Raw genomic sequence first — 16,380 nt, forward strand, 5'->3', positions numbered from 1 at the left:
TTTTAATTTTTGCTTTCAAGACTCCTTTACTGAATGCAATTTTTATTGTATTATGGTCCAAAATGGGCTCATTTAATATTTCTGCTTTTCTATATTCATTTGTGATGTTTTTATTTCTGAATACGTGGTCAATTTTTGGGAAAATGCTAAGAAAAAGCTAGTAAAAAGGGAAAGGTAGCAATCAAAATTTCAGATAAAGCAAAAGCAAAGATAAATTTGATTGAAAGAGACAATCATTCTATTTTCATTCAATTTTCTCCAGAGGCCTATCATATCTAATTTCTCTCAAATTCTATTCCTTTTATTAATATCTTTCTTATTTATTTCATGACTAAGTTCTGAGAGGGGTAAATTGAATTAATTAATACAGTTTTACTGTTATTCACTGAATTTTTCTTTTAAGAATTTGGATGATATGCAATTTGGTGTATGTATGTTCAAATGGTGCAGTGTTTAGAGTACTAGTCCTGGAGTAAGGAAGACCAAAGTTCAAATCTGGTCTCAGACACTAGTGATCTTGGGCTATGTCACTTAGCTCTATTTGCCTCTGTTTCCACATCTATAAAATAAGTGGGAGAAGGAAATGGCAAATCACTCTGTAACTTTGTCAAGAAAATCCCAAAATGAAGTCATGAAGAGTTAAGACATAACTAAACAACAAGAGTATTGATATGATTTTGTCTATGGTATCTTTTTAGCAAAATGTAGTTTTCCTCATGATCTCTTTTAATTACTTCTGTTTTTGCTTGTGGAAAATCTCTTTTTTCCTTTGAATCTATTTATAAGAATTGTGCAGTTATTTTTTCCTTTTGGGGGAACTCTAGGTTTGCAGTGTTTTCTTTGATTTATTCATTTTTCTAGCACTGGCAGTGCAAGCTAAGTTCTTTGTATTTTTTTTTTTTTTTTGAGGGGAAGGGATGGAAATCCACCCTGCTTAATCTCACCTTGGTGCCCTTAGGTTCTTTTTGCTGATTTCTATTTTTAAGGGTAGGATTCAATGGGGTCTTTGAACTTTAGAATGATGGATCTTCAAAGTCCTTTCTTGTGTCTCAGATTAGAGCATTAAAGACCTCAGAGACAACAGGCTAATGCTGACATGGTGTGTCTTTATCTGAGGACTATATAACTGAAATGGTTAGCACATTGTTGGTTAAAGGTCTTGAAAAATCATCATTATGAGGTGGTAGGAAGAATGCTGAACTTGTAATCCAAAGACCTCTACTCTCCATGTATGTATATGTATACTTACATACACACAAATCTAAAAATGCTGTTCTTCCTCACAGTAACCAACAATTTGTTTTCTTATTGCTTGTACCTATTGGTCCTAATTCTATACTTTATGAACAAGCAAAACAAATCTATTCCCTTTATATAACAAACTTTAAATATCTGAAAATAGCTATCATATGTTTTCCCCCTCTCTAGTCCCATGAAGCATTTTCTTTTCCAAAGTGAATATGCCCAGTTTTTCAAACAGGCAGCAACCCTAATGGAGAGTATTTCTCAAGGAGAGTAAGGAAGTACTTACAGAATTTTATTTAGGATTAGAATTCATAGGCTTAGAATTGAAAAGGACTTTAAGATTATCTAGCTGACTGTTTGTTTCTCAGAAGAGGAAATTGAGACTTGAAGAGATTTACTTAAGATCATACAACTAGCAAGTGATAGAACCAAGACTCAAAGCCAGGTCTTGTGACTCTAAATACCGTTTTTTTTTTTTTCTGACCCCATTAGCAGTTTCCTGAAACCTTGGGATCATTTCTCAGAATTATGAAAATGTTAAACTTCTGTTAGAGGTTATTGAAAACAAAGATGAAAACTCTTTGGTGGTTAACTCCTGCTCTAATTCTAATGCTGTAACTACATCATGATGTAGAACATGATGTTCTAAGCTTCGACTTAGAAAAAGTTTTAGTGACACTTGCCATAACATCCCCATTCTTTCTTCATATTGGAATAATGATGAAGTAATTATAATTAGTAGGTAAAATGAGAAAGGTATAAGAAAGAAAAAATTGCAGAAGGGAGGAATGCAACATTTTTTAAAACTGAAAAAACTATTCAAGAATAGGATATAATTCTTTTAGGTATGTATGGAAAATATGAAAATTATATACAAAGGACAGGCAAAAACACTTATTTGAATAATCAGGTGTGGCCTTTCAGAAAAATCTTGATTAACACACCACTTCCCTGAAGGAGTATGTGATATTGATAACATCAACTATCCTAATAAGCTAGACTCTGATTCTATATTTTTTGCTATTCTGATAAGATAAGAAAGATAAAAGGTTTTCCATACCTTGCTAACCGTTGTTGCAGTAAATGGAATCGTTCCTCTCTCAGGCTTCCTCCAAAGAGTTCTCCAACTCCAGGCACTAAAAGATCAACAGCAGCAACCTGAGAAGGGGAAGAAAGCCATCAATAACATCAAGCTATAATTGTGAGTTATCATTACTGTCAGTTTGCATGACTGATTTTTGATGACTTAATATGAATTTATTCGCTCTCTATGAAGTGTCAAGGTATTTTAAAATTTGTTATGGGGTCAGGAGAAAATTCTTAAACTAACTTCAAAAGCATTTTCAAAGTTAATGATTATGTACAAAAAAGAGTATCTCCAGAATCCACAAAACAATGATTCTGATACTCTATTTTTTGTCTTCATAAAATGCACACAATGTCAGAGTTTGAAGAAACCTTAGAAATCAGATAGACCAAGACTCTCATTTTACTGTTGAATTAAATGAAGCCCAAAGAGGTTAAGTAAATGATTTGCCTAAGGTAAAGAAGCTAGTAAGTAAAAAAGCTAGAAGATTAGGCAATGAATATGAAAAACACAGGATTGGGAATTAGAGGATGTGGAATTGAAACTTATATCTCATAAACCTTTGGTAAATCTGATTAGAAAAAGGAGAGAGGGAAATCAAATTAGTAGTCTTAAAAATGAAAAGGGAAAACTTTCCACCAATGAAGAGGAAATTAAAGAAATAATAAGGGGTTACTTTGCTCAACTTTATGCCAACAGATTTGATAACCTAAGTGAAATGGATGACTATCTCCAAAAATAAAGGCTTCCTAGATTATCAGAGGAGGAAGTAAATTGCTTAAATAGTCCCATTTCAGAAAAAGAAATAGAACAAGCTATTAATCAACTCCCTAAAAAAAATCCCCGGGACCAGATGGATTTACATGTGAATTCTACCAAACATTCAAAGAACAATTAGCCCCAATGCTTTATAAACTATTTGAAAAAATAGGGAATGAAGGAATCCTACCAAATTCCTTTTATGACACAGACATGGAACCAATACCTAAACCAGGGAGGTTGAAAACAGAGAAAGAAAATTATAGAGCAATCTCCCTAATGAATATTAAATAAGATATTAAAAACTTAGATCTCATATTTGCTAGTTGAAGAGCCTTGTACAAATGCAAATGACAACTTCTCCACTGAGTTTCTTTATCTGTATAATGAGGACTTAGAGATGATAACTCCTTCCAGTTCTGCTCTGTGACCCTATGATCTGAAGGCCCATGTTCATTCCACCACTGAGAACCAAATGCCTTACATAGGGCAGGCAAAATATCCTGATTGAATCATTGAGGACTCTGGAGAGACAGGAAGGCAGCATGGGCCAAATCACCTTCAGCACTACCTTGACCACTGTCTCCCTTCTGACTGATGGATACTGCACAGGATCCTAAGTCCAAGAGCCTTAGGATAGTACTATCTCTCAAATTCAAAACCTGCTTTTCAATTCAGCACTCATAGTCACCACTGAGGGAAGAAATAATTGGGGAAAGGGAGCCAGCCCATTTCCTCATCAGCATTAGCAACAACTGCTGATCACCTGCCACAAAAAGGCACAGAAACCTTGGAAGTGGCAGCATCTCCTAGACCACCAATTCTGCTTCCAGCCCAACCCTCATAGCTATTATCAATGTGTAGAGGGACCCAGCCATTTCTATCACTTCCCAGCCAGCTGCTACATACAGGGCAGCCAGGTCAGTCTTCATGAAGTTATAAGACAGTCTGGAGAAAAGATGGGAAACAGCATGTGCCAGGCAAGTCCGGCTACCACTACTGCCTTTCCTGAGATCATGATAGAGATAGCCCAAGACTTGAACCCAAGAGCCTTGGGAACATTGATATTTCCATCAGTGTCAGCCATCATACTTGGAAGCAGCCTCTGGGGGAATGCAGCCTGGCATATGTTGAAGACAATTCTTCTCACTAAAGTCTTTGGCCTTATCAAATCACTCAAGATCAGAAACAACTATGATTTTAGGAATTGAAATGATGGAGGTGTTAGTTTGACTCATGTATCAATTGGATTTAAGTGAGACAGAGTTGCCCAGAGACATCAGATTCACTCTTTTCCAGTCATCAAATCCAGTGGCAAAACAAAAGTCAAGTATCATCTGTTTTGGCCATCCTCTGCTAAGGACCATGGGATTCTTCCATTTAACTTGTAACTAAAATTTTCTATGTGTTGTTCTCTTCATTGGAATGTGAACTCCTTAAGAACAACAGGAATTGGATTATTTTTCTATTGGCATTATAAGCCCCTTGCACAAGGTTTTGCTTAATAAAAGCTTTATTTGTTCGTCCATCCATCCATCAATATATTCATAGTCTTCAATGCTCTTACTTTATAATCTTGCCCCATCACCTCATTTTTTGACATCTTCTAGAGAAATTATTTTGAAAAAAAAAAAAAAAGATTAAAGCTTTGGCTTAATTAAAAAAGTAAAGTGCTACAAGTAGCACACTTTATTCTACTTAATGATGACAAGAGGTTATTATTATACCCAAGATATCATATAGGAAGAAGGTAATCAATAAGGGGTTACACTTTCACTTAATTCCTTGCAAACACCCGCTAGATTAGAAACACGTCCACAAACTAACAAGTAGCTGTTCTCAAATTTTCACTTCCAGATGGTTCTTTTAAAAATGGTAAATCTAATGCTATTATAAAGTTCTAAATAAAAGGAGGACTCTAACCACCTCAAAAGTAGCAGAAGAAAGAACTACAGGGAATACGCTGGATCTTCAGTATAGTTTCTCTAATTAAGACATGACTTTGTCAGTAGGTTCTAAAAAGTGAAGGCAATAATTTAGGCCAAGATGAAAAAAGCTTCTTCCTGACATAACTGAGTGGTAATGGAAATGAACTACAAATGAAAAGAATAGGAATCTGGCCAGAACTTTGAGACTACCTAACTTTAATTTCAAAAATAAGCAAAGTTATTAGAAGGTTATCTTTAATGACAACTTCTTAGTTTATAGTTCTTTGCCCCAACAATTAGAACTATAATTATGTGTTTGTTTAAATACAATGTGACTTTGTATATTTAAGTTTAATTTGGTATGTAGTATGAATATTGCTCTAAAACTAATTTCTGTTACAATGATGTCTAGTTTTCCTAGAAATTTTTGTGTTGTGGTGAGTTCTTTACCTCAGTAGCTGGGCTCAAAAAACAATTATTAAAAATGTTGAATGGTAAACACCTAAGTTGTAATTAATTCAGCTTAAAATATGCAGAAGCAGATTTAGTGCAAATTATAAAATGTTATCAGGTTGTATCTAATATAAGTTAAAATTCAATTGATGATGTTCTTGTGAAGTACTGAGTGTTTAATATGCAACTGTGTCATTAGTTTGCACAAGCCTATCTTTCCATGGGGATGTGATATCCTGTTGTGAAACATAATAATTAATTTTTATTAATTTTAATTTTTTTCAAGAACTTAACAAAAAGTACAAAAGGAAGACTACTTTATATGGAAATACTGTCAGTGCAAAAAAGTAGAGGCTTGCAATTAGAAAAAAAATTTTATGTAATCAAATGGCATGAATATAGTCATAGTAACTCTAAAGTAGAAAGAAGTGTTGGAATGCCTGAATGTCCTGGATGGAATTCTTAAGATGAGCAGGAGAAGTAAAAGAAAAAAATAGCAAAGCTGCAAGAATTTCTTTATGTAGTTTGTAAACAATTGTAAGGAATAGAAATATTACAGTGACAAAAATGAATTCTCTTTTAGTTTTATGGACTGAAGACTGCAATAAAAACAACAACAAAAACCAAAGCATTCCTCTTAGCTGAGCAGCTATTCAGACAAAAGTTTCAAATTTATTTAAGGCAGTAAAAACAACAACACAAGAAATGTGGAGAATGAAGAAACTTTTACTGTAAGAGGATTGTTTTGATCACTTTAAAATGTGTCTGCTGAATGGAAAATGACTAAGTAATGGTGCAAATATATGGCATATTATTATAAAGTAAATAATAAAAACACCAGCTAAACATGGAAAGATTTACATGAACTTATATGGACTGCAATAATTAAAACACACTACAAAAAAGTCATATAATGAAAATGAAAAACACTAGAAACAAGCTATACTATCAGTAATTTTCATGACTGCTCTTGGAACCAAAGAACATATCAGGAACCAACCCTCCTCTTGGAAAAGAGGTGTGTGTGTGGGGGAGGTAGAATGATATGGGGAAAATCTCACAGAGACAGAATGTTGTACACATTCCAAAAGAACCATGCTCACTGTATTGATTGCTTTTGTTTATTGGTTACTAGAGTTCAGTTCTGAGGTGGCTAAAGGATAATTCTTATAAAGGATTAAGATGCAGATTAACAAAAATCTAAAAATTGTATCATTAAACAAACTCAAAGTTTGAACATTAAAACACATTAGATGACAGGAACAAAGTTTAGGAGTTTATTGTCACTGGATGAATTCTTAAATGGATCAATAAATAAATGAACGAATAATAAATATCCACAAACTTCAATAAATCAGTGATCCTATGAGGTCAGTCCTTCCCATGACAGAAACTATAACCTATTCACATTTACTAATCTTGTTGTGAATCAAGTCTGCCAAAAGGATCCAAACAATTATTTGATATTAGAATTTAATGTACTTGATGTGTTATATAAAGCTTATTCATATATACTATGAACCCATCCATTGTCCTTTGGGATTTTAGTATTTCACAATTCACAGTAATAGTAGAATATATACAGTAACACTAGAATTTTGGAATTTAAAAGATGAGCCTTTCAGGGAAAAAATTTGAATCATTAAAAGAAATTTGTAATTTCCCAAAGGCAATTCAGTCTTCTCTCTTCTTCCTCCTATTCAATTTTGGACTGAAATTACTTGACATTTGCTGTACACCTAAGAAATATCTATTCATGAAGGAGAACTAAAAACTAAAGTTGTCCATCCAACTGCATAGGATAATGTGGACAATAGGCATTATTCATCTAATTCAGAGTTCAATAACTTCCAGTTTTGGCTAAATTCTTCAGTATAAGCCTGCAAGTTAAGAATGTTTTTTATCTTTTTTTAAAAATAGAGTTCTATTGTTATTTAAAATGGTAAAGGAACATTCTATAGGCTAGCTATAGAATAGCAAATGAAGTGGATTAGTTCAATGAACTCCAGGTGTACTTGCCTTTTCCATTATAGATAGGGCAAACTCTTTTATATGATTAGGGGACCCATTTAGGAGTCTATAGTATTCTGAGGCTTGAGGAGATCAGAACATAATCCACAAATAGAAGCATTTGGAGGACCTCAGCACCTATTTGGAATTCCTCTATGAATTGCACTCTGTGTTTGATGATCTTCAGGAAAGTAGAAAAAAGGGAGCCTATATTACCCTATTTATGCCTATCTGATATTAATAATCATTGACCAAGGTTCTCTCTGTTTTTATATCTTTTAAAAGAATATTGTATAATTTTAACATATTTGGGATATTAGGTGGCTAAAGCAAGTATTATATAGTATTTAAAAGATTGGTTAGACATATAAGACCAAGGCCATCTACAGCATTGTCAGCCATCACCATCATCTTGACTTTGTCTTGCCATACAACTCCAATGACTCTGGAAGAGTGAGTCTGATGACTTAGCAAGACTCTGCCTTACTTGACTCTAATTTACATGTGAATAAAATGACATCACCCATACTTTTTTACCCAACTAAAAGTCCTATGGCAAGAGGCAGCAGCAGAGGGATATGGTAGCATTTTTAAAGAGCTGCACTGCTCACTTCCTAGTATGAAGCTAAAAAGGTACCCTAAAAATTGTCTGCTTCACTCAACTCTGATCTGCTTACAGTGGCAGGTGGGGATCAGTCCCGTAGTCAAAATAAAAAAAAAAATACAAAAACTTTTACAAAGATGACTCCATTCACTGCTGGCATATGGAATATGTATATGTTTATGGGTAACAAGAAATCTAGAAGACCTGAAAGATGAATAACTTTTTCTGCAAAAGAACTCAGGAGGTATTCAAAAGCATGTGAGTGAAACAAGGTTAGCAAAGGAAGGTCATCTTAGTGGAAGTGAGACACTGATATGTTTTGCTGAAGTAGTTTTCAGTGAAGGGGATGCTATGAAGCTGGTGAAGTTTTTGTAATCAAAATTTATCTGGTCAACAAGCTTATATGCCTCTCAAAAAGAGCGAATGACAGTTTATGACAATGAGATTGTCACTTGCAGGAAAGTAACATACTACTGTTATCAGTGCCTATGCTTCTACCATGATGAACCCTGGTGAGGTCAAAGAAAAATTTTATGAAGATTTAGAGACTCTCATCATCAATGTGCTGAAAAAGATCAAGTTTATAATTCTGAGTGACTTTAATGCAAGAGTAGATACAGACTACCAGATGTGGCAGGGAGTTCTTGGGAAGAATGGAGTCAGAAACAGCAACAGTAATGGTCACTTGCTGCTGAAAATTTGTGCATTTCATGATCTTTATATCACCAACAATGTTTTTCATTTACCTAAATGCAAGAAAACTTCATGGACACACCTTCACAGGAAATACTAGCATTTAATCAAATATATCATTATAAGGAAAAAAGACAGCTAGAATATGGGAGTGAGGAAGTGTGATGCAGAGTGCTGGAGTGATCACAGACTTATCTTCTCTAAGTATCTGCATCCAACAAAATAGTATCCTTAAAGCAAGACTCTCAGAAGACTTAATTTCAACAGGTAAGAGATTCTTTTCAAGCTAGAATAGTACACTATTAATTGGGAGGGAAAACTGAGCCAACACATGATTGGCAATAGTGAAGCAGAAAAGGAACTGAGCAGATTTCAGAGAGGTGGTGTAAAATACTGCATTTACTCATCTGGGCCAGAACATTTACAAATGTCAAGATTAGTTTGATGAAAATGATGAGGAAATTCAGAAGCTGCTAAAGGAAAAATGAGAATCCCACAGGGTTTATCAGCAGGATAGTTCATCAGTCTCTGGAGGAAAAAAAAATGCAAGCGAAGCTGAGAAAGATGTAGGATTCTGAGAAAGATATAGGCTTGATAAGAAGGCAGATGAAAGTCAGTTTTGAGCTCTTTGTGATGTCCTGAAGGCTATTTATGGACCAAAGACCTATGATGACTCTCAACTACTCAATGTTCATGGAACCATATTGTTTAGTGATAAATGATCTTGGAGAAATGAGTTGAACATTTCCAGTGTTCTCAATATACTACCATCAAAACAATGCTGAGGCCACTGACTAGATAGCTCAAGTTGAGGTTGATTCCTCTCTAGTCAAATTTCCTCATTAAGAGATTTTGAAAACATTAGGCTTCTCTCATGAAACAAAAAGGTTGGTACTGATTCTAGTCCAGCTAAGATTTACAAGGCAGGGAGATTCACTCTGCTCACACAAAAGCTTATGAAAATTTTCTGGCTTATAAGCAAGAGGAAATTATCCCCAAGGAATTCAAGGATGCCTCCATTATCTATCTCTACAAAGGTAAGGGAAATAGATTATCTTGTGACAATAATGATGGGGGTGGGGGTAAAGAAAGGAAATGGTCTTTTCTTAGTCATTACTGACAAGATTCTTGCTAGAGTTTTTCTTAATAGGCTAATCCTGTCCCTGGAAGATCCTGTCCCTGTCATCTACTTAAGATCTAATGTGGCTTCAGGGCCAAGGAACAGTCAACATTGTGTTTACTACCTGACAACTTCAGGAGAAACGCCAGGAGCAGGACAGAGGTATGTTTCAATTTCTGTCAGTCTGACCAAGGGCTTTGACACTGTTAGTTGTGAGGGCTTGTGGAAGATTGTGGCAAAATTTGTTTGCTCAGACAAGTTCAGCAGTACTGTTTCACGAAGGCGTGACTGTCCAGGTTCTGGATGACAGACAATGCTATTACGATTTCCAACAGAATGAAACAAGGTCATGCACTTTCTCTCATGCTTTCTAGCATGTTTTCAATAACGTTGCAGTTGCCTTCAACAAAGATAAAAACAGATCGCAATGCTTCTACATTAACAATAAATTATTAAAATTGACAAGTCTACAAGCCAGGATTAAAGTGGAAAGAAAACTGGTGAATGATTTTTTTTGTTCACAAATGACTGTGCACTCAATGCAGCCTTTGAGGCTGAGATGCAACAAATTATGAATTAGTTCTCTGCTGTTTGTTCTAATTTTGGACTAACACCAAGAAAATACATGTTCTATACCATCCAGCACCACACTATCCTTATGTGGGAACCATTGGTTATAACAAATTATGAAATTTTGAATGCTGTGGATAAGCTCACTTACCTTGGCAGTAAAATTTTTTTTCTTGTACTTATTAATATTTCACTTTTCCCAATTACATGTAAAGATAGTTTTCAACGTTGATTTTTGTAAAATTTTGTGATCCAAATATTTCTGCTCCCTCCTTTCTAAGACAGTAAGCAATCTAATATAGGTCAAATATATGCAATTTTATCAAACCAACAGGGAAAAAATGATTAACAATTCAGTCTCCATAGTTCTCTCTCTGGATGTGATTGGCATTTTCTATCCCAAGTCTAATGGAGTTGCCTTCAATCACTGCATTGTAGAGAAGAGCCAAGTCCATCACAGTTGATCATCATATAATCTTGTTGTTATTAAGTACATTGTTCTCCTGATTCTGTTCCCTTCATCATCAGTTCATGTCAGTCTTTCCAGATTTTTCTGAAATCAGCCTGCTAGTTATTTTTTATAGAACAATACTATTCTATTACCTTTATATACCACAACTTATTCAGTCATTCCCTAACTGATGGGCATCTACTCAGTTTCCAATTCCTTGCCACTACAAAAATTGGATAGTATATTTTCCAGGGATATACACGTAGATGATGAGGTTGATGCATGCACTGTCAGAGCTAGCTCAGTGTTTGAGAGACTGAAAGTTTATAAAGTCATTGTGCTAACTTCATTGTTGTGTGCCTGTAAAACCTGAATAGTGTACTAGTGTCATGCCAGGAAATTGATTTGTTTCTGTTTGAATTGTCTTAGGAAGAGTCTAAAGATCATCTGGCAAAACAAGGTACTAGACACTGGGATCCTTTCTTGAGTTAAATCGCCAAGCATTCAAACTCTACTGCAGAGGGTGCAACTCTGATGGATTAGCCACAGTGTTTGAATGCCAAATGTACATTTATATAAAAGAATATTTTACAGAAAAATCACACAAGGCAAGTATTCACTTGGAGATCAGAAAAGGTGATATAAGGACCCTCTCAAGGTCTCTCTGAAGAATGCTGGAATTGATTACATGACATGGAAGACATTGACAAATGATCACCCAGCAAGGCATGCTCACATTAAAGAAGGCACTGCACTCTAGGAGTGAAGCTGAACTGCAGTAGCTCAAAAGAAATGTGAGATAAGCAAATTTAGAGACATTTTTACTAGAAATGCTCATATGGACTATTTGTGCTTGACCTGTATCATCCAAGTTCATATTGGTCTGAACAGCCAGAGTTGGACAAGCTATGCTCAATTTGGTCTTCAAAACAATGAACAAAACCCAATCATTCCAACATTGCTGGCTGAATGTAATTTTAGTGGTTCCACTGGCCTTCATGGAGAAAAAAGTCTGTTATTCTAAAAAGTCTGTTATTTTGATTATCAGCTTCCTTCCAGCTTTATCCTTAAATACCCTCAGGATGACAATGTTTAATTGGGTTTCAGGTCACTTCCCTTTAAAGGTTTTTTTTTTTTTTTTAATTTCACTTTTTTTTTTTTATTACTTTATGAGGTCAAACAATTCATAATGTTCCATTATGTCTCTCCATGAAATTTTGCAAATGGTATTTTAAATTAATGTTGTCTTTAGCTGCCATATCACACTTAGTGAATACAGGTGATCCTCTTCATTTGCATATTCTGTATTTTTCAGTTTGCCTCTTCTCAAATTTATTTGTAATCCCCAAATCAACAGCTTTGCAGTAATGCACAGATAGATGCAGAGCAGGGAAAATTCGAGTTGCCCAACATACACATTTCTAATAGAGGTTTCAGTTTTCCTATTAATGAATCATTTTTTTTTTTTTTGCAGCCTATTTAGTGTAAGCATATTTTTGTGCTTGTTATTGATATCACTGTGTAAAATGGTTGAGTTGTACTGAAGCATTGTCTAGGGTTCCTTAGCAAACAAGGTGATGATGTGTCTTATGGAAAAAAAATACATGTTAATGTAAGCTTAGATAAGCTTCAGGCATGATTTATAGTGTTCTTGTTCATGAATTCAATATTCATTAACAGTATGGTACATCAAAGAAAAAGGAAGAGGAAATTCATTGATCTGTACAGGAGGCTGCTCCAGAAAGTGTTAACCTAAATGTTGTATCCAGAGGTTCAGAGGAACCTAACCCTGTATTGTTCTCTAGGAACAACAGTTTAGTATTCACTAATTCAGTGTTTGTGGCAACTTTATAAAACATAACTACTATCATGAATTATGAGAATCATTTGATAATACAGTTTTTCCCCCTATTGGATTCTCCTTGTTACAGCAATTTATTATGCCTGTACAAAATAACCACAATTGGCTCAAAAAAAAGGTGAGGGAGGATATGAGAAAATGGAGAATGGAAATTGGGGAAAAACTATGGCGATATAAAAATTAACTCAAAAGATTAGTAAAGACATTTTTAAAAAAGTGATTGATATAATGGATGAGAGAAAGAGAAAAGTAAAAGATAACAGTAGAGTTTTTAGTTGAAAGGAGTGATAAAAGAAAAAAAGAAGATACCTATATGGAACCATGGTAAGGAAAGTCCAGAGAATAAGGAGTGGAGTCTGAAGAATGAAGACATAACTGATTTGGGCATTCTGTTTAAAATGGAGGTTGTGAGAGGCACCAGACAATCAGAGTAAGAAGCCACAGGGGCAAAAGTATTCTTTTTTTTTCTAGTAAATTTATTTATTTTTAATACATATTGCTTCATGAATCATGTTGGGAGAGAAAAATCAGAGCAAAAGGGAAAAACCATGGGAGAGAAAAAACAGAAAAAAGAAGTAAACACAGAATGTGTTGATTTCCATTCAGTCTTCTTAGTTCTTTTTCTGAATGCAGATGGCATTTTCTGTCCAAAGTCTATTGAGATTGCTTTGGATCACTGAACCACTGAAAAAAACCAAATCTTTCATAGTTGATTATTGCACATTCTTGTTATTGTGTACAATGTATTCCTTGATCAGTTCATGTAAATCTTTCCAGGCCTTTCTAAAATTAGCTTGATCATTATTTTTTATAGAACAATAATATTCCATTACCTTCATATACCACAACTTGTTCAGCCAATCCCCAATTAATGGGGAATTTTCCAATTTTTCTAATTCTTTGCTACCACAAAAAGAGCTGCTATAAACATTTTTTCATAAGAGGGTCCTTTTCCCTCCTTTATGATTTCCTAGGGATACAAAACCTGTAATGGCACTGCTAGGTCAAAGAATATGAACAGTGTTATAGCCCTTTGGCCCTAGTTCCAGATTGTTCTTCAGAATGTTTAGATCATTTTACAACTCCATCAACAATGCATTAGTGTTTCAGTTTTCCCACATTCCCTCCAACATTTATCATTATCTTTTCCTGTCATCTTAGTCAATCTGAGAGGTGTGTAGTGGTATCTCTGAGTTGTTTTAATCTGCATTTCTCTGATCAATAGTGATTTAGAGCATTTTTTCATGTAACTTATTAGATGGCTTTAATTTCATCATCTGAAAATTGTCTGTTCATATCCAGGCAAAGGTATTCTTAAAGTAAGAAGTTCAAGGTTTGAATGACGTTTAGAATGAGGAGGGAATATAGAGAAAGTCCTATGAATCAGTAGAGGTTAGAGAAGTTTAAAGAGAAAAGAAGGTCAAGTATGAAGCAGAATAGCAAGTTAGCTAATCAGTTAAAACCACATGAAATATTGACATTCTTCCCCTTAGAAACATTTTGGAACTCCTAATTCAAGGTTTACTAAACTGAGGAACTTAAAATCATAATGCATTTCTACAAATTCTGAAGCAAATAAGAAGAGTTGGAACAACAAATAAATATTTCTATAATCCCACTGTTATTTCTTTGCTCATACAAAAGAATACTCAGAGATGAGAGACACAACAAGGGCTATAGACTACGTTATTACCAATATGCTGAAAAATATTTCATAAAATAAAATCTTTGATGGCTGCATGGATCCTATGTCCAGACCGATGCATCTGCTTCCAGTTTAGGTTTCTAGCTTACTAACATTTGTTTTTAAATTCTTTTACTGTTAGAGTCATAATTGTAAGGAATGGATACATTAATATATGTATATATACATAATGGACATAATAGATACAAATGGATACAGCTTAACTGTGACCTGTTCCTGATAATACTGCACTTTTACTGTAGGAATAGAGACAAAAAAGTAGGATGGTTATTGTAATTTTCTAGACAAGCTGGTGAATGTTCAAATGAATCTAAAAAGTCCTTAAAAATAAATTGCCCTCTCCCAAAACAAACACAAACAAGGAAAACCTCAAACTCAAACACTTGCTCAAATACGACATAAGAGGGACTGGCTGGAGATGTCCCCATGTTTGCATTCTGGCAAAGGAGAAGTGTTTGCTGGCATCTTTTCCTTTACTTTTAAATGACTGCTATCTTGGCTGGAGCCGCATTGGCATGTTAGCTAGAAATAGCTTGCTTTGGTATCCAAGCAGAACAATGCCGGTCTCTATTTATGATCCCCTCCCCCTCTAACTCTAGTCAACTGCCTAAAAATAAAGTACAGGCCTCAAGTAATGGAAACACATAGAGTATAAGTCAAGAATAAAGCCTGAAGCGTGTATCTTTTTCTGTGCTAGCTTCAAAGAGAAAGGGGAAAAAAGGATTCCTGCCATGACTCTTTATCTCATACCAGTTGCTTCAGTACTCTTGATTTTAGATGAAAAATTAAATTAAAAAACAAACAAACCCAAAATCAAAACCAACAAGCTCCTTAGCTATCGTCCTTCCTGCAGGACATCACCATTCATATCACCCATTCTTACTAAAAGAGAAAAAAAACTTTGTTTTCTATAAAGCATAGGAAATATATTTGCAATTTTGGGTCTAGTTGAACCTTAGCTAACACTAGCAGTGTTTTGCTTTGGACAAAAATTAAGGGACAGAGGAAAAAATGGTGCTATAAATGTGATAGTATGAAAAAAAGAGATAAGCAATAAGTAGGGCACTAAGGTTGCTGTTTCTCTCTGTAGAAAAAAAGCAAAGATTCTTGAAAGGGTTAGAATTGCTAGAATAGGTTTGTTTTCACATCACCCTATGTCTTCTCCCAAACTCACTCTTCCCTTATGATCTTACTCCAACAGAACTCTAATTAAGAAGATCCAGAAAGTATCATCTGGTTCAAGCCAATGATTATAATAAAAATCAAATTTAAACAGGAATTGACACCATAACTCTTCTTTGCCATCCAAATTTGAAATCTGGATTTATTTACTCCTCTCTTTCATCTCCTAAATCCATCTATTAGCAATCCTGTGGATACTTTCATTCTTTGAAATACTTTTGGGATTCTTCTCTTGTTTTATTCACACTTGTCACCATAATCCCATTATCCCACTCTGAAACATGCAACAGTCTACTAAGTGGTCAATTTCTGATTTAGCTTGCTCTCAAATCTGGCTCACACTTCACTGTCAGATGAATCCACATTAAATTATCACCTTCATTTATGTTATCCTTCTTCCTTCTCCCTAGTTCAAAAAATGTCAATGGCTCCCTATTTTTTATTGCATCACATTATAACACAGTCATAAAATTAGAATAGATAACTATGATCTCTATCCAAATTCAAATCTCTCATTTTACATATAAAAAAAATGAGATTTAGACTGAACTCCTCAATCAGTAAACATTTGTAAAAATATACATCAACTATAATGCCAGTGAAAATAATACCAAGACAATAATATCACAGTCCTTATCTTTAAAGAACCTATGTTCTATATGGGGAGCCCTGAATTGAGTTTTGAAGGAAACCAAGAATTACAAAGAGCAGA

At 34.5% G+C, this 16,380-nt stretch overlaps 1 protein-coding gene across 2 annotated transcripts in view; it reads right to left on the reverse strand.

The window, feature by feature from the left end:
- Nucleotides 1–16,380, reverse strand: part of NARS2 (asparaginyl-tRNA synthetase 2, mitochondrial) — a 170,904-nt gene that overhangs the window by 16,847 nt on the left and 137,677 nt on the right. For both annotated transcript variants that reach the window (XM_051987212.1, XM_051987211.1), the window contains exon 12: nt 2,306–2,403. In XM_051987212.1, coding sequence (XP_051843172.1) covers nt 2,306–2,403 — 98 coding nt within the window. The remainder of the gene's footprint in view (nt 1–2,305; nt 2,404–16,380) is intronic.

The sequence above is a fragment of the Antechinus flavipes genome, chromosome 3 (genome assembly GCF_016432865.1).
Source record: "Antechinus flavipes isolate AdamAnt ecotype Samford, QLD, Australia chromosome 3, AdamAnt_v2, whole genome shotgun sequence".
Taxonomy (NCBI): domain Eukaryota; kingdom Metazoa; phylum Chordata; class Mammalia; order Dasyuromorphia; family Dasyuridae; genus Antechinus; species Antechinus flavipes.